At 43.6% G+C, this 19,583-nt stretch overlaps 1 protein-coding gene across 1 annotated transcript in view; it reads right to left on the bottom strand.

The window, feature by feature from the left end:
- Positions 1–732: 732 nt before the first annotated feature.
- LOC146196348 (uncharacterized) overlaps positions 733–19,583 on the bottom strand; it is a 46,387-nt gene continuing 27,536 nt past the window's right edge. The window contains exons 4-8 of the mRNA XM_084596967.1: positions 14,398–15,215; positions 13,073–13,101; positions 2,206–2,234; positions 1,207–1,455; positions 733–1,170 (exon numbers count right to left, since the gene is read on the bottom strand). Of these exons, the coding sequence (XP_084453093.1) occupies positions 733–1,170; positions 1,207–1,455; positions 2,206–2,234; positions 13,073–13,101; positions 14,398–15,215 (1,563 nt within the window). The remainder of the gene's footprint in view (positions 1,171–1,206; positions 1,456–2,205; positions 2,235–13,072; positions 13,102–14,397; positions 15,216–19,583) is intronic.

Here is a 19,583-nt window from a genome sequence, read left to right as displayed (position 1 = left end):
CGAGTATCTACTCGGGAATGCTGCTGTCGCGTGAAATAAAACCGTCAGGACTTTTATCTCAAATGTCGTTTATTCGAAATACCGTCTTGAGGAGTGCTGGTATCTCCAGAGCAGCCTGTTTCTCTCGGTAGTATTTCTGTTTCTGCAAAAAAAGGAAACAGGAAGTTCAGCATTATTTTTAAACATGGGCAGTTGATATTAATATTTCCCAAGAAAAATACTACATATTTCCTGAGCTTTAGCATTTTGATATTAGCACCGCGCACTATAACATCCTGTCAGACAAATTCATGATTTTCAGTTTTAATGGAAGAGATAGGCCTGCTTATTGTAAATTGTTCACATAGTCTCTGAACATAGTATGAAATTGTTTTACCCGTGGTGTGCAGGCGTGTCCCAGAGCTAGTGCTACTTCGTGATGTCCTATCAAGATCTGCGTTTTGCATCCATGACGGCTTGCGAGCATATTAAGCATAGTAGTTGTTCAGCTAGGCACAATAGGTTCATCATTATTCGATGTTCCCGTGCACCGCTTCCTTGAACAAAAGCGTTAATTTGAATACCCGTTTTAGAGCTGCAATCATTGTGTTTCTAAAATATCGGCGCTGTTTTCAGAGCCCGCGGAGAGGCATTTGCGTGTCTGCTGTACTTTCGTACACTAAAACAACACTTCTGGCTTTTGAACGCTTAGCAACTATTCCCCACGACAAGAGAAATACAGAAGAGTTTTGGCTACTTACATTTCTTCTTACGGAGGAGGAGGTTGGTGTAGTGGAAGGGAGTTCCAAGGCCGTAGCCGTAGTTGAGGCCGTAGGCGCCAAGGCCATAACCATAGCCAAAGTGGCCTAAACCATAGCCAAGGGTTCCAACGCCGTAGCTGTAAACTGGAGCGGCCAGGACGGGAGCAGCGTGGTAGACAGTGACAGCAGGAACAGCATGAGCTACGGTCGCAACCTTTGTCACAGCCGGAGCATCCGCCACAACTGGAGCAGCGGCTACACTGGCAACGGCAGGGGCAGCGTGGTAGGTGTCGACTCGGGTAACGGTGGGGGCTGCCTGAACAGTGGCGACCTTTGCAACAGCCGGGGCCGCAGCGACCGTGGCAACAGCCGGTGAGTTTTGAACAGTGGTCACCTTGCTCACAGCTGGAGCTGCGTGATAAGTATCGACCTTGGTGACAGTGGCTGGAGCAGCAGCGGTTACAACTGGAGCGGCGTGAACGGTCGTCAAAGCTGGAGCAGCATGGTATGTGTCGACGCGAGTCACGGCTGGAGCAACAGCAGCAACCGCTGGAGCAGTATGGTATGTCACAGCTGCTGACGCGGGAACAGCGGCCAGGGCTGGAGCACCGAAGTAAGCCCGTAGAGGAACACCCGGAATCACACCAACGCCTGTAGTGACGACTGGGTGGCTCAGAGTGCCAGCCACGAAGGCGAAAACGATGCTTGCACGGAACTGGAAGGAAAAGAGGATAAGAAGACCACGCCCTTTATTCCATAAAAAATCGACAAATGGACCTAGGAATGAGGCCGGCGTTCGTTTCTTTCAGGGGGGAAGGCGGGGGGCGGGGCGGGGAGTCTCTGGAGAAGAAATTTGTTGGAGGGTGTCGTAAACAGTACAAGAGTAGTCAGTAACGATCTTTTAAACTTTCATAAATTTCATTATCCTTGAGCCACTCTTGCTTAACTTGCCTCACGCTAACATCATCGAAAAGTTCTCGGAAGCTCTGTACATATATAACTGTTCTTCAAACTGAGGGGATGCGGTTTATCTGGTGGCTTCCCATTGAATGACATCGGATTATAGTGCGAGGCTTCGCTTGTGAAATAACAGCACCTGTACAAGAGCAGCAAATGAGGCATAGATTCTTGCCTCAGAGACTCGGTAAAGCTAACTTGGCTCTGATGAACAAGCAGAGAAATCGTAATTTTTTTTTTTTGTCGCTGCGTGCCTGAAAACCACTTCAAACAAATATATCCCTGGCAATTGTTGAGTAATAAACTGTCTTGCTTTGGTAATCTTGTCTTACTTCAGGTATTAAAGTAGTCAGGGCTATAATATGATAGATATATTTTCTTCTCTCATTGCAATCACATAGTAGGCACTCCAGCACAGTGCTACTTACAATAGATAAGCTGCTAACCATCAAACGGAAAACATTGCCTTCGTCATCAGAAAGGCTAGCTGCGAAGTCCCAGTACTTACGGCAAACATAGCTGTTGCTAGCTCCAGCCCTGGAGGGTAACGCGGTACTGCTGAAGTGCACAGCGATCCGAGGCCTTTTTATACTACTTTGAGCCAGTAATGAAAAACATACTAATAAGTGACGAGAAAAAAAAAATACCTGACGCGATATCTCGACACCGCTTGTTTATTCACCCTTAGAGGTGGTATATACACGCGCTTTGAATGCTAAATGCTTCTTTAGGAATCTCTGTAGCGAAGAAAAAATAAACCGTTAGAGGATCATGCGTATATACATACATACATACATACATACATATATATATATATATATATATATATATATATATATATATATATATATATCATCAGTTTGATGGAGAGGGCTGGAAAAATTCCGTTATCCCTGCATTTGACCGGCCAGTTAATTACGGGTGAAGGCTAGTACCCGCCAGTTTATTCATACAACGCTATTGCCCTAAGCTCGTGCTAAAGATATTTGCTCTCTAAGTCTGTTTGCCGCTCAGTTCTTCTCCAGCTTGTAGCGTAGTAGCACTAGCGGCATATTAAATGGGTGTAAAGTAAAGCGACTTTGAACCCTGTTGCAACATTCGGGCTGCAGAAAGCGAACTTGATTCCTTTTTTTTCCCTCCGTCTCGGCATTCCAGAGTCTGTAATTTCTTGCATCCTATACTCTGGAAGCCATGAGCAATGTCTTCACCGGTTGAATTGTTGAAGACAGCCTCTTCACATGATGGAAACGGAAAACTAAAGGGCAAAAAAAAAAAAACATGGTATTATTCTACTCTCCCCCTTCGCTTATTGTTAATTATCTATGCCTAAATTATGTTCACAAGGTTGAGAACAGTAAATATACGTATTTGATAGACATTGGCCTGTTTTCACCAATATTATAATCTGCTATACGGGAAAAAAAGAAATGGACACATAGGAATTTTGACTCTTTTAGAAAGATTGTGTGTAATTTGTTTTTCACGTTTTATGATGGCCTTATCTGTAGAATATAAAAGAAAATGAGGAGACAAGAACACGGAGATGCCTCTGCTTACAGTATATGTTTCGTTCAATTCATCTTCGAAGGCCACTTGGCTGCAGTATATATGAGCCTTTTTAAGGCCACTCAATTGACTGATATCTAATTTTTATTGATGGATTGCCTCTGCTGTAATAATGTTTCCCTCTGAAATGAAGACACACACAACAAAGCCGACAGTAACTCAGTACCAAGAGCTACACACTTGGCAACAGTGGCATATGCGATGATCTGCGCATGTCCTAATCTTTTTATAAAAAGGCTCAATTTGTTTTCTGACAGAGCTATTCATGAAGTGTATACGCATTGCTATTGGACTCTATGAAACTCTTAGGTTTTCAAAACGTCGCTTTCGCAGGTAATGGGATAGAGTGGGTATTTTTCCCCTGTTTTTTTTTTTTTTTTTTCGTCCGTGAAGTCTCAGGGACGAATGCTGAGAAGATTGGCACAGTGTTGGTCGCATTGTTGAGGCTGCACACGCCTGCCTGGCGTGTGCAGAGCTCGTCAACTGAGAGCGGAATTCGTTGTACAGCATTTTTAATGCGCTGTGAAACGCTTATATATACATGTGGGCGTGTAGGAGAGGGGCAATCAAGGTCCCATGCCCATTTTTTTGTTTGAGATGAACTTGTTATTTGAATGGGCGCAATGTATTGAAAAGGAGGAATGAACCTTAGTTTTGAAAGTTATCGTAGTTTTCTCGGAAAAAATCGCAAACCACAAGAGGTAGACAACGGCGTTTTTGCTTTAAAAAAAATATTCAAATTTGGAGCCCCGCTCTTTCCAGGCTGAAATTGTGTAGCGTATTATGTTTTACTCACTAAATCCACAAAACTTTTTCTTCTGGACAGGTTATAAAAGACGAGTTTCCTTGCAAATATGTTGTAGGAAGAAACCGCTAACTTCGTTCCTGGATAGATGTGCTGCAATAAAGTCAGAATTCTGTTCTACATTGATTTACAATAGTATAAAATGCTGTCACAAATGTTTTTCTGCACTATGTTGCTAATGCTGCTTGCTTAAATTTGTACCCCATGACATGCAGGTTTCTTCGCCACATCGCTTCAAAATCATCAAAAATATTAAAATATATATTTACTACCAATATAAAAAACGACAACAGGTTACCTTTTTAATACCATCTCTGTCATCAACCTTGGACATGTCATAATTATTAGACGATTAAAAAAGGCGCGCATTGTATAGTTTAAATTATAAAAATAAGCATAATACTAAACGCATCTTCTCAGAAAAGTAAAATTTCAGCCCTACATTCTCAGACGAAGTAATAAGATTTCGCAACTAGCACCTTGTCTCTGTGTTATGCGCGTCTTGTTCCTTATTTCAGGCATACTTTGTTGCTCTACATTATTAAGCTCTTTCTCCATGTCTTTTCAAAATCGGCATAAATTCAAGAACAACATAAATTAAACAAATTTCATTAGAATTAAAAAAAAATTACAAGGGTTCAACGCTGCTGAACACAATATTGAGCGAAAGCATTACCTGCGGGTGACCGAGCGTTCTTCTACTTCTCTTTTTCTTCTTCCTCAGCCCACATATAAAGCCCCGCTTTAACCAAGCCGTATGAACTATATGAACTATCTGCCGTATGAATTTACTTCAACGATATTCGTTAACCTCCAAATTTCTGTTTCATATGTGAATAGTGGTAAGATAGATCAGTTTTAACCTTTCCTCATTCAAAGATGCTGGTATCCAGCAGTTTATGATCTGATAGCTGAGAGCACTTGTTGAATGCGCTATAGCTAATCTGTTTCTTCTAGTTATTTCTAGTTCGTGATGTGAATCTGCGGCCACTGCGTGTCCTAAGAAGATAAGCGTATTCCCTGAATGACTTATAGCCCCTCACCACCTATACTGCAAACTACTCTTCGTTTCCTTGGCTGCTGAGCATTAATTTTCCGCATATTGATTTTAGGCCTGCTCCTCTAGCTTGCCTGTCCATATCAATAATCATCATTTGCAGTTTTTCACCTGAGCTACTCAGTGAGACAATGTCATCGGCGAATTTAACGTTATTGAGGCATTCTCCATTAACCCTTATTTCAAACTGTTCGCAATACAGGTCTCTGAATACTTCCTCTATGCAAGCGGTGGACAGTCCTGGAGATATTGTATCTTTTCCTAACACCCTTTCTTATTGCTCTCTTAATAGAGGACTGTGGTTGCTTTGCAGCCACTTTAGATATAATCCATGATTTTTTATCTGGCTTGCCTACATTCTGATTTCGCTATGCTTGCGTGACCGCTGTGGTTTCTTTTGAGCCAATTGCTTCCTCGGAGTCAATGAAGGCTATGCCTATTGACTGCTTTTATTCTTAGCATTTCTCTATCAGCAGGTTGATAGTATGAATATGATAGATGGTTCAGTGCCCTTTCCGAAAACCTGCTTATTCTTCAGTTGACTGAAGTGTAAGGCTTCCCTGATCCCATAAGCGTTTAGCTTAGCAAATATCTTGTGCGTGACATAGGGCAAGCTAATCATGCTTGTTATTTTCAAGTCTATAACGCCCCGTTTCTTATTTACTTACGGATTAAGGTTATTTTAGCGTTGTTCCAAGATTCTGGTAGAGTGAATGTCATGCGACATTGCGTATACAGCGTGGCCAGTCTTGATAGCCAGGTAATATTTCTGCCGTCCTTCAACTAACCTGCGGTTACCTGAACTTCTCCACGTGCTTGTCTCCTTTTCTTAGCCTCCAAAACCTTGTTTACCTCGTTCCTCTTTACGGTACATTGTTTGCTTGCGCTTCACTACTGCCAGTCTTATTACAGTCCTGATTACATCAGGCACTGTACATTGTCAGTGCAGGTTTTCTCACCAACTTTGATTATATTATCCATATTATTAATGACCTTGCCCATTCAAAATTTAGCGCGTGCATTGGATATTTACATATGCCTATTTTCCTCTTCACCGCCAATTTGGTGCAGCGCTCTTAGAAATTTTTTTATTCTCTCGATATTGTACTTCATTATATCAGACACTTTCCGCTTCTTGATTTGCTCGGACAGGTCTGCCAGTTCTATCCTGTCTCCTGGACTTTAATGCTTTGCTGTTTTTCAACTATTTCCTTTGTCTGCCTAGATAGTTTACCGCTAACATTTGTAAGTATTCTGCGCCTACCTCTATACTGCACACTCAGTAATGATGTCAAAAAATATACCTGCGTAAATCATTTATCTACGGAAACATTACAGCGATTTTTGGAACAATCTACGACATTAGCATTGTCATTTGCTGCTGAGGCCCACAAGCAATAAGCTATCTAATTAGACATTGGCAATTATTCGTCTTTTGTTATCGAAAAATACTGCCGTCAAGGAAAGCGACTCTGTACATCTCTCAGTTGGTTTCACTGGCCTAGCTAGAATAAAAGACGTGTTTTTGATGTTTGGAGAAATTTATGTGTGCTGTGCCGCCCCGTATCTAGAAGCTTCAAGAACATCTGCTGATTAGGTTTGTTGCTGGAACCGATGACATATTTTACAACCTTGTACCAAATTACCTCCGGAATGTGCAAGCCTGTGTCCCCAAATATTGACTCGGCTTTAACTCATTACAATCTCGTGTATACAAGAGAAATGTTCAACGAATGAGGAAGAAAACGTGTTCTCAAATGTGAAAATTTTGCGCTGAAATAACCCCAATCAGACAAGCTAAATTTATGCGGAGTCCATGTCTTTAACTGATAAATCCATTTTGTATGATAGATACGGCATGGCTGTTGCATGTGACAATTTTCGTTCTATCTCTTGTGCCCTCATAAAATATTTTTCTTCTTATTTATTGTCTCCAAACCGTTTTTTCTTGTAGAAAAGAGTACGTTAGCACATTCCCGGTTATAAAAGTATGAGTGTGAATTTCTAGGAAGATACCAGTTAGCGCCTTATTGCATACGTCGTGTTATTCGCTCAGTACCAGGGAACATAGCAGTGGCAAGACATTATCCGTAATCTGTCTGCCACCATAATCCCTCATTGCTATTTGTTGCGGATTCCTGAAACAAAATGTAATAAGGGAGTAATTACCCATTGACATCTACTCAAGCACAGACATGCGGCTACAAAGGTAAGCTACAAAGCCTTCTCAGAAACTTCGCAGTCAAAGAAAAAATTGCACTGGTGTGGGGTTGAACCGGCAGCACCTCTTTTCCGATGCAGTCGCGCTACCTACTGAGCTGACCAGGAGCGTGAGCGGATCAAATGGTAGGGCAAGAGCAAATTGATCAATAACTTGAAGTGAGAAAGGTGTTGTTGAGTATTTAGAGGAAATGCCCAAATCAGAGTAGATTTGTAATAAGCAAGTAACTACTCATCAACATCGACCACAGCGCAGCCATAAGGTTACGAAGGTAAGCTATAAAGGTTTCTCAGAAACTTAATTGCTAAAAAAAAATTCGCTAATTCCTGGCGATTGAAATTTGCACCACGAATTTTTATGGCAGATCAACTGAGCTAATCAAGACGATCAGCAGATCAGATGGTATAGGGCGAGAGCAAATTGGACAATAAGTGGAAGTGGGAATGGTCTTCGGCGTCCTGGATAGCCCACAAGGTAGAGGGGCTGCTCCGAAAAGGCTGTGAGGCCGGGTTGGACTTCCGGACCAGAGTGAATTTTTCGTCAAGCAAGAAGTTTTCGTGAATGCTGTATATATTTTCTTACCTGTATGACGGCGCTTGGCACTCCATCTTGGATGCTTCCTCTGAATATTCTACCAACGGAGACAATTTCTGCACTAGCCGCTGTACTGTACTACCTACACAAATGACGAACAGTCACTGCGTTTTTGTTCGAACATCAGGCCGAGAAACAATGTCAGGGACATTTATTGAATCATGAACAACATTCGTTGGGGCAAAGGTATGTGTGTTCTTGCGCGCTCATTTAACCAGGAAATGCTTCTAGAAAAAGAAGCTCCTCTTTGGTTGGTCATAAACAACACAGACCACTACAGTATGCCATCCCGTCTTCTGAGCTTCATGTTGTTATTTACACTAATATCCGCTGCACCCAAAAAATACTCGATGAGTGCTCTATAATTTCTATTAAACGGCACAATATTACTCTCCAGAGTTTTATTAAGTAGCCACGATTCATTCAACAAAATTACATAAAGGTTATGATCGAAGCGCAAACACACAGTGTTGGTGGCTCTGCCTAGAGTGGCGCATACAACGACACCAAATGCATAGACATGATTTTCCTTGGCTTTCACTCTGATGTCACAGGCTGTATGTTTTGATTGTATAACTTTTTTTTTCTTTTTTGGTAGTTGTGTTAGGATGCCGCGTCGCGAACTTGCAACTTGGTCCTCAAGGCTGGTCAATTCTCAACGCTTCCTCCTTTCTTCATCACACATGTGAACGTTGTCGTCAAAAGCGAGAATATCCTGTTAGAAGTAGCCGTTTTGAGAAGTTATATTTGTGCGAATCACTCATTTAGCCTTCCTACAGCAAGCATGAGAAGTGTCCTCAACGATGTTGTGACTCGGCCGTGCTGCCGTGTAGCAATCATGTTTTCCTGGTCTGCGCGACAGGCCTCAGAGGTTCTAGGAGTTCCCGAGAATTCCTCGTGGTGAACTAACACAGAATATCGTAGCTATCGCCGCAGTCGATTAGACCGCGCGTTAAGCAGCAACATACTTTGTTATACTACAAAGCATTGCACATCAATGTCGCCGTCATATCCATCATTACTGAAAAGATTTTACATCTAAAATTTTTACTATGCTAAAGTCCTACTGGCATTTTTTTACCTTCTTTGGTTTTCTTTTGTTGTTGTGCTCAGTTAATAGCTTAAATACAGAATGTTTTCTGCTTGAAGCCACACTTTCATTTTTGTGATTAGAAAAATACCAAGTGGTCATCAAAGGACTGAAATAGCCTACATATCTTAATAAGAAAACTGACACCAAAATTTGCTTTATATACTACAATAAGCCTAGAGCTGTGGCCAACGGTAATAAAACAGAAGGTGAGAGCATGATGAAATATTATTCAAGGGAGTGAGTCCCAACAAGCACAGAGGGGGTGGGGGACACTATAGGATATTTCCAAAGCACAAACCGTGGACACGTGTTCGTCGCTGCCGGCGGGTGGCCAGAGCTGTCCTCAATATGATTATATAGAGGCAACTAATGGACGTATGCAAAAAAAAAAAATAAAATTCAGACGGCATACAAAGGCGCACTCGTCTAGCTGATTAAACGAAGTTTGAACCTTGGATCAGTTGATACCTGAAACAAAGAAGAACCTAAGTTCAGATACACCGAGGGGAACACAGAACGTCGCTGCTAAGTGTTGTCCTGTCTTCATTTGCAGTGTCTGCTTCCTTTCCGCTGCCTTCATTTTTTGCGCGTGGCTGATATCCAGGGTTGATCATCGGCCGCACATCTTCAGAAGGGGCTCACATCGAGCGCTGAAGTGGCTGAGGTTATTGCTTGGTGTTCCGTAATCAGGACGTCAAGCCCATTTGCTCCATAATGCACCAAAACTTTTCTTTCTGTGGCGGATGCGGAATGTGAATCACAGCCAATCATGTTTCGTGAGACAGCCGATCAAAACTCTCGTGATCTGGGGTATTCATAATATATCTAACGTAGTAGCCTCGCGGATGTCAACCTTATTTCTCTTAGTGCACTGTAAATCATCAAAACAAACATACATTAAATGAAGCGTGCAGATTGGAGGACTTCATTGTTGATCGACCAACAACTAACAACGTACAGGTGTGCGGGAGAGGAGAAAGAAGAGAGAAGGAACACCAGAGAAGGAAGAAAAGAGAACAGACAAAAACCGGAGTAGCTAAACGCCCATCCCTTATAATTGACTAATTCCCCTAAGAGCGGCCGAGAGCCTTCCCTTCAGGTTAAACAAAAACTTTATTCATGCAATGATTATTGTGCAATGATTTGTCAGGACTGGAAATATGAGGTCATGTTAGACTGCTCTACATGCCATACGTCTGAGCACAATTGTTCTTTTCTGCAGTTTTGTGCCTAACCATTAGCAGCCTCAAATATTTGCAAATTAAGGCGCTGCAGGCTCGAGGGGTATGGCAAACAACAGAAATAGCCGAGCCACTGATGACTTTATCGGTGGCTCCGCTATTTCTCTTTTGCGCGCCTAGGAGAGCGCGAGTGCGCTGCCTGACTCGCACAAACGCCGCAGCAGAGTTTCAGTTTCGCGTTTTTGGATGACGCGGGGGAGATCCACAAACTGTTTTTGACCGCACCCAGACTTTACAGTGCCGGTCAAATTTAAAGTTAAAGCTCAGCTACGTTGGTCATCTGATGAGAAGAGAGGAGTTGCTGGAGAAAGATTTGATGTTGGGAAAGGCTGAAGGTCACCGGAGAAGGTGTAGGCAGCGAACGCAATGGTTAGATGCCATCCTCGAGGCACTGCAGATAAAGTTGTGTGATGTTAGGAAGATAGTGAGAGACCGGAAAGCGTGGCGTGACATGGTCCATATGGTCACGAAGAGTCGGACACGACTGAACGACTGAACTGAAATATACAAATGAAATTGCAGATCAAGGAAGAAGAAAACATCTCTTGAATGCCTTCCGATTCTGATGCATATTGGACAGAGTACAAGAATTTCAGACAATGACTATTTCCAACGATGGCTTTACCTTGTCACTTCCCACATTTCATCTCCAAATCAACTCTATCTTTCTTTCTTTATATAACTCAATTTACCTTTATTATAAGCCGCCATAGCAAAACCGGTATCGTCTGCTTAGCCTCAACGCCATTCACATTCTCCTCTTCTCTTTTCTCTCTCTTAATGCTTAGGTGACATGTTTAATTACGTTAGTGCCCATGCATCTTCCTAGCTTTTTCTTCATTTTTCTTTCCTGACTTTTGTTCACGAGAAAAGCATTTCTACGAAGCACTCCCTCGAGCGCTACATCCATTTGTAAGCATCCGGCATCGCCCCCCAACTTATCCTTCTCTCAGCTTCATCTGGATTAGCGTAAAAGGTTGAATTATAGTTTCATTTCTCATTATATTCTCTCTCCTCCTTTAATACTAGTATAGCGCCCGCCGACGCTATAAAACGGAGGCGCTGAGATCAGCGTTACCAACCGTGTTAGAGGAAAATAAAGATGTACAGCGCGTGCCCGGAGCGCAAGCTCGGCACGGGCTGTTCGGAATGAGAAGCCTGCCACGCTGGTCATCTTGCTCTGGTGATTGATTGATTGATTGATTAATTGATTGATTGATTGATTGATTGATTGATTGATTGATTGATTGATTGATTGATTGATTGATTGAGAAACTGTGACTGTGCTCCTCGCCGCCTTACCTTTCCTATCATTCTCTTCTATCTTTCTCCTTTAAACTCCTCATTCCCCTTCCCCAGTGCAGGGTAGCAAACCGGAAGCTGTCCAGGTTAACCTCTCTGCCTTCGCTCTCTCTCTCTCTCTCTTTTGCTCTGGTGATCCGCGGCAACCCTGCAAATGCGCAACAGGGGTGACCCGGACGTTATCCTGTGGAGAACGACTCGCGACGAGGATGTCGTCGATGTAGGCAAATACCGCCGGAACTCCACGCGTCACTTCACCACAAGGTAATGCGCACCAAAAATCTTCACGGAGGGAGTGTTACGCACTGCACAGATCGTTTTCGAGGTCTTGTTCGAAGGCGACAATTGATTCCATACGCCTTAAAACATCTGCCTCATTGGAGTATTTGTTTTGACCAAGAATATTAGTTGAATATATGTTACACGAATGTGAGGAAAGTATTGTCGAGAATGCTGTCCCCCATACAGACACTTTCACCATGTAGAAAATATATTTCCTCTCTTTCTTACGTCACTAGCCAAACCCTTCGAGACATCAAAATTCGGGCGAGAAATGTTTAGAGAAAGTAGCCAACGGACTGCCACGCAGGCGATAAACTAGGCATCCGCGGACCTGTCAGAAAATTTTCTTTATACGCACGGTTTAGCGGATGGTGGTAATAGCGCGTTTGGATGCATACCGCGGCAGAAGCCTAGGTAACTCTTCAGTTACAATCGACAGTCTTCTGGTTCCTACCGGCAACATACTGCCACCTAGCGTTGCCAGGTGGCGCATGACTGAGGTGTGAAAGGAGGACGAAGTTGAAGAGGACGACAAAGTGTCGCTTGCACGTTGGCGTCTGTGCTGCTGTGTTGTTGTGTCTGGGCTACCCCCTGCTATTATTGGTATCCTTAGTCACCTTGTACGTGACATTCTGGTGGAGGTGCTGGGTAATGTCACGTACACGGTGACTAAGAATACCAATAATAGCAGGGGGTAGCCCAGACACAACAACACAGCAGCACAGACGCCAACGTGCAAGCGACACTTTGTCGTCCTCTTCAACTTCGTCCTCCTTTCACACCTCAGTCATGCGCCACCTGGCAACGCTAGATGGCAATACAAAGTAGTTGCTTCACTCCTTCCAACGTCTTCTGGTTCAGGCAGAATATCATGATGAAGAAAATGCTTATTAAAATAAAGCGAGCTGCATATAACCCTCTCTCGTCTAATCTCGCGTCAAGCTCCACGGATAGCCCTGCCCGAAGAAAGTCGAAGCCACGATCAAGAGTTTGTTCAGATGTCGACCACGTACCTCACTCGGAAGCTTTACTTGTTGGAGGTCCTAGCTACGAAGCATTCTCCTGTCGACGATTACATTGTTGATGTTTTCTAGATACCTGGCCGTGTATCGCCATGTATCGTCCTCCATCTTTGTTGAATAGAGCAAGAACCCCTTCGCTATCAGCGATCGAGGGATGATTCTGACTCTATGGTAGTGAGATGCACCGCATACCGACAATCGCCGTTTTTCCCTCGTAGGCCCTGTTGAAGAGACAAGATCACATGCTGAGATATCATGAGAAAATCAGCTTTCCCGAAATTAAGCCACGCGGGCTTTTTCCTTATAGTCTCGTCGAAATGAAGGCATCCAGCCATGAGAGGGAACACTGAATGTGTGCATAACCGCTTTAATGTATTCAATCATATGTAGCACACTCCATCAGCCCAGTTCGGAGTTTGTTCGCAACGCACGTAGGGCCGGGTATTGCTAACAGAGCACCAATAATGGGCCGGTGATTTGTGCTGCTTGGGATAGTAGGCAACTTTTGCGCCCATTGTAAACTATACAGATAAATGAGAAACTGCAGTTAGAATTTGCGAAGCAACTGTTTAGTGTCGACAATTTGTATTTTGGTGTAGTGTTTACTTGTCTTGGGTGTCATATAAAACGGGTTAATTTGGTTAATGTCATCCAGGCAGCCATGCCATCGAAGGTTAACAAAACGAATAGTCCATAGAATTTCTCAAAATAAAGGGCTCGTACGTTAATTTACACAGGTTTTAAAACTACTATAGGATAAATTTGTTTGGCCGATCAGGTGACTTTAGCACTCGTGGTGCATGCTAAAAATATTCGCGGCAAAGTGTGATTTGTTCCGGTAACCAGTGTTCAAACTTTAAAGAAACAGGTCTTGAATTTTGCCTCAAATGTTTATTCAAAATACCTTGTTGAGGAGTGTTGGTATCTCTTCAGCAGCCATCTTTCTTCCAATGGTACTTCCGTTTCTGTAAACAAAGAAGACAGGACTACTTTTGAAACCGGCACATTTGAGAGTCATTTTTGCCAGGCGTATTGCCAGCAGCTTCATAGCTTTACTCAGTCAATATCAGTGTACGTGATGATGACATCACATCAAGCAACTGAGACCCGGATCCCTTGTTCCAGAAAAAATATTTACTCGTCATCGTGAACAATTCTAGCATTAATCCGTTGTGTACACTTCTCTTTTTGCCACTCTCATTGATCGCGGGCACAAAACATTTTAAGGAAAGGGAGAAGCAGGGTAAACGTTTTATTATACGCTCTCTGAAAGTAATTCCTCCCAGAAGGCGATATTTTCACTGCTTTTCCCACTGCTCTAAGCCGGGGTAACATATGAGGGCAGTTCTGCTCTGAAACCAATGCACATTGTTCACCACTCTCATACGATGACAGTATATCGAACTTTCATAATGTTTAAGACGAACCAACATAATTGATAAAAGCTCCTGCGACAAGATCATTACAGGCGCTGGATCACGAAAGCGAGTGAGAAATGATATAGTAGTTTTGGATACTTACACTTCTTCTTGCGAAGGAGGAGGTTCGTATAGTGGAAGGGACTACCGAGGCCGTAGCCGTAGTTCAAGCCATAGGCTCCAAGACCATATCCATAGCCATAGTGGCCCAAGCCGTAGCCAAGGGTTCCAACGCCGTAGCCGTAAACTGGAGCAGCCAGGATGGGAGCAGCGTGGTAGGCAGCGACGGCGGGTAGCGCGTGGGTAATGGTTGCAACCTTGGTTACAGTCGGTGCAGCCGCTACGACAGGGGCAGCAGCGACAGTGGCAACAGCAGGTGCAGCGTGATAGGTGTCGACACGAGTAACAGCTGGAGTGGTCTGGACTGTGGCCACTTTCGCGACGGCTGGAGTAGCGGCCACGGTTGCCAAGGCAGGAGCAGCGTGGTAGGTGTCAACCCGTGTAACAGCAGGCGTTGCCTGAACGGTGGCTACCTTTGCGACGGCTGGCGCAGCGGCAACAGTGGCGATAGCCGGAGAGGCCTGAACAGTGGTCACCTTAGTAACGGCAGGAGCAGCGTGGTAAGTGTCGATCTTGGTGACGGCGGCTGGCGTGGCAGCGGCTACAACAGGAGCGGCGTGAACAGCAGCGACAGCAGGCGCAGCATGGTAAGTGTCGACACGGGTGACAGCCGGAGCGACAGCAGTGAAGGCTGGGGCAGCGTGATAAGCAACGGCTGCCGGCGCTGGCACGGCGGCCAGGGCTGGAGCTCCGAAGTAAGCCCCTAGAGGTACACCGGGGTACACGCCAACCCCCGTGGTGACAACTGGGTGGCTCAGAGCGCTGGCCATAAGGCCGAGAAAAAGGCTTGCGCGAACCTGCAAGGGGGGGAGGGGGGGATGAGATCAGAGATTTAAAGAAATTATCTGATGCCTTACAATACCAGCGAAATTAATTAAGGTCTCTGTAAATTTACGGAGAAGAATTTTCTTGTGGCATCTAGCCTCTTTACATGGGCAAGAATTGTCATGTTTCTTCCTTTCTTTTTATTTATTCGAATTGCAAAACTATCCTATATTACGCATTATACTATGCTGGGCGGGGAGAACCACTCCGATTGATTAAATTCCTAACAACGCCTGTTTTTCTGCTCTAAGAGTAGTGCGGAATACGTGCACTTACGGCGAACATAGTTGTTGCTTGCTCCAGCCCCGTGATGGTAACACAGTACTGCTGAAATGCTAGGTGATTGACTGCCTTTTTATACAGCGGCGGAGCCTTATAGTTAGGCAAGCAGTACAATGAAAATAAAACAAGAGTGGACGCTAAGATTTCGCGGTTGTCTATCCACCTATTTATGTGAAAAATATGCGCGATCTGTATGCCAAATGAATCCTGAATCGAGAATTCAGCGAGAAAAGGCACCTCATCGACAAGGTGTGCACAATCAATGTCAATACCACCAGATTCATGTGTGTAATGAACGTGCCTTAAATATTCAAGGAGCTTGTGATAGGACTTTTATCCTTGTTGTTGACTGTGCGCCTTGTATAAGCAAAAAGGCTTTCGTCAGCTTATCTCTAAAATATCAAAACAGCTGCAGCATCTTGCTCTTAAATTCCTTACCACCTGGGCCTATTTCGAGCTGCTATTTTCTTGCTCGGTGCTCAAGGCCACTGAAGGCATCTCCTAACTTGCTTTTGTAAAATTATTTAGCAATATGCATGACGTGTCCCGACGGCCAAGCTATTTTGGAGTATTTTTTTTTTCTGACGACGAGGTTTGAGAAATTTTCACTGTATAGATTCAATAAAGCAGATAATTGGGCTTGTTGATATGCCATGATTATGAGGCAGCGCACTATGAAACATGCTGGTGCGCTTTTCCCTCTTCCTCTCTATGTGTTTCATGGTGCGCTGCGGGGTGGTGTAGTGGTAAGACGCCCGACTACTGTGCCGGAGCTCCCGGGTTCGAACCCGACCACGGCGGCTGCGTTTCGATGGAGGCGAAACGAAGAGCGTCCGTGTGCTGTGCCATTTCAGCGCAAGTTCCTCAGGTGGTTGAAAATACTCCAGAGCCCTCCACTACGGCTCCCCTTTCTCTCTTTCCACTTTAACTCCCATCTTCTTGCCTGCCCTTACGGCGCCATTGAGGCGTCCACAGAGTATGACAGTACTGCGCCTTTCCCTTCCTGTGAACCATTAATAATAATAATCGCTATGACCCCCCAGGAAACGGAGATTAAAAGAAGTCTATCTCCGCAGTAAACACGGCTATATTAATACCATTATTGTCTTTCTTGTCCATCAGACGAGGAATTCGTAAACAAGGTGACCTCCGGCTGTATGCAGTAAATGCAGTAATGTGTTTATTGGAGCTCAATTTGCTTCATATGTAAGTTCAAATAGTGCATATTAATGCGCTCGCTGAATATAATGTATTTAGGTTTAATTATTTATTTCACTGAAACAGTCGTGTGGGATAATGATATTTGTGGCCTTGCCGTAAAACCTTCAAACTATGTGCAGGTTATATTTCGTAAGCTGTTAATACAATGAAGCCGTGACAGCACCAATGCGTAAAACATTGTTATGTTGTTAACCACGCTCAACACATACACTTTCTTTACCGAAGCAAGGGTGCTGGTTGGTTTTGGTCCGTGGCAACAATGTTTCGATGGAAACAAAACGCAAGATGCCCGCTTAGGCTTCAAACCCGTACTTCTGACTAGCTCGGAGTCCACCTTCATAGGCTGGAAGAACAAGCTGGTCGAGTGTTGCACCGGTCTTGAGTGACATCTTCTTAATGTACGTGGACAGACACCTGAAGGATAACTTGGAGGGCTTGCATTATTCCACCTTCAGGTATGTGGACGACTTTTTAGTATTCACAGACCGTGAAGGATTCAATCAGCGAATGAAGTACATTATGGATGTTTTTACTGAGTGTGGATCCGGGCTGGAATTTACTGTTGAAGAACCAGTGGACGATCGGTTACAGTATTTAGATCTATTGATTGAATTCTGTGATGATCATGTTTGTTGGGAATACAACCCGAGATCGATGAAGCCGTTGCTGAGCTCCAATTCGGGACATTCCAAATTAGTGAAGAATGGGATGATCAACACATGCTTATTAAATGCGTTGAAGAAATCTTGTTACCACGGCATGGGCAAGAGTTTTGAAAGACAAGTGACAAGAATTGAAAAAGGCCGGTTCAGTTCAGTTCAGTCGTTGAGTCGTGTCCGACTCTTCGTGACCCTATGGACCATGTCACGCCACCCTTTCCGGTCTCTCACTATCTTCCTAACATCACATAACTTCATCTGCAGTGCCTCGAGGATGCCATCTAACCATCGCGTTCGCTGCCTACCCCTTCTCCGGCGACCCTCAACCTTTCCCAACATCAAATCTTTCTCCAGCGACTCCCCTCTTCTCATCAGATGACCAAAGTAGCTGAGCTTTAACTTTAGAATTTGACCCTCCAATGAGCAGTCAGGGTTTATGGTCGATAATATCGACTGATTTGATCTTCTGGCAGTCCAAGGAACTCTCAAGAGTCTTCGCCAACACCACAATTCAAACGCGTCAATTCTTCGGCGGTCAGCCTTTTTCACAGTCCAACTCTCGCATCCATACATCACAACTGGAAAGACCATAGCACGAGTTATACGCATCTTGGTTGGCAGACTAATGTCTCTGCTCTTTACTAGGCGGTCAAGGCTAACCATTGCTCTCTTTACCAGAACCAGGCGTCTCCTAATTTAATGGCTGCAGTCTCCTTCCGAGGTAATCTTGGAGCCCAAGAAGATAAAATCTGTCACAGCCTCCACTTCTTGTCGATTGATGCTCCAGAACTTGATAGGGCAAGACGCCATGATCTTTGTCTTTTTAATGTTCAGTTTAAGCCCAAACATCTCACTCTCTTCTTGTACGCGCATCAGAAGTCTCTTGAGTCCCACTTCACTTTCTGCCATTAAAGTGGTATTATCCGCATATCTAAGGTTGTTGATACGTTTTCCAGCAATCTTCACTCCAGCTGAAGACTCGTCCAGACCGGTCTTCCTTTGTCCTTTGTCTTCGTGTTCGCGCTCTTTGTATTAATAATGAATAAGTACCAACTCGCCCAACAAAGTATCTTGTTTTTTTTTACACTGTATATTTATAACCGAATGTTTTTTTCAAAAATTGATAACCTGCCGAAACATTTGATAGTGCTGGTTTGGAATTTCGCGCCATATCCTTGCACACTTCAACGAAAAAAAAAAGCAACTGATCTTTTAAAACTTGTTGACTTGTCATTCAAAGTATCTCTCTCGTGCACTTGATTTACCTCTTGCTGAGTATTCCAAATAGAGACGTGTCACCGACAAATTTCTTTAGTGTTTCATTATCAATATTTAAAGAATAAGCGAACTTTTAGTATAAAACCACTTGAGGTACTAAACAAAACTATTTAAAAAAAAGGTCTCGAAAATCAATATGATAGGTGATTAAGCGTAATATTGTTCTATCCCGTATTATTTTATATTCACTTCGCAATATAATTTGTCCGATCATCTGCAATAAAGCAATGGACAACGCTCACAAATGCACCAACAAAAAAGTGTGCGCGCGGGCATGCTTGCGTCTTTGTGTGTGTGTGTGTGGGGGGGGGGGGGGGGGGGGGGGTAATAAAATCGAAGGTCATTAATGTATTATCCATCAATAAATTTTCTTTCTTCCTCGAAAAGTCACGGTTCGCCAAAGTGAAGAAGAATGCACACGATGTTGGATTGTCGTTTTTCTTGTTGTAGAACGCAAGCAGTTCTGCACTCTTTAAGGTCTGTACACCATACTGAGCGACGGATCGTTTCTTGAGCACGCCTGCCTTGACAGCATTAAGGATCCCCAATATTAAGCTCGAAGGGCAGTCTTTGTTTCCTTGAAGCAGCTGGACCTTATTACTGTATTGCAATATGTTTAGTGTTGGTTCTTGTAGGCGTGCGTAGTATACTCAAAATATCTTTTGATCTTCGTGTGCAGTGGCGCGTGCGCAAATTGCGAAACACGAAATGTGTTGCTCGTAACTTTAATCATTCTTTACTTTCTATATTTCAATATTTCTAACACATTGCAATTATACTAGAACTACCTTTATGTGTGGATTTTAATTTTTAATTTTACATGCATAATTTGTCGCATCCATTTCATGTTAAATTATGAGTCAATAGCAAAAAAAAATTGTTTGCTCGTTACCCATTTGC

The sequence above is a fragment of the Amblyomma maculatum genome, chromosome 3, assembly GCF_055883805.1.
Source record: "Amblyomma maculatum isolate TAMU_Amacu chromosome 3, ASM5588380v1, whole genome shotgun sequence".
Lineage (NCBI taxonomy): Eukaryota > Metazoa > Arthropoda > Arachnida > Ixodida > Ixodidae > Amblyomma > Amblyomma maculatum.
The sequence above is the reverse complement of the archived record's forward strand: the minus strand, read 5'-3'. Positions and strand labels throughout refer to the sequence as shown.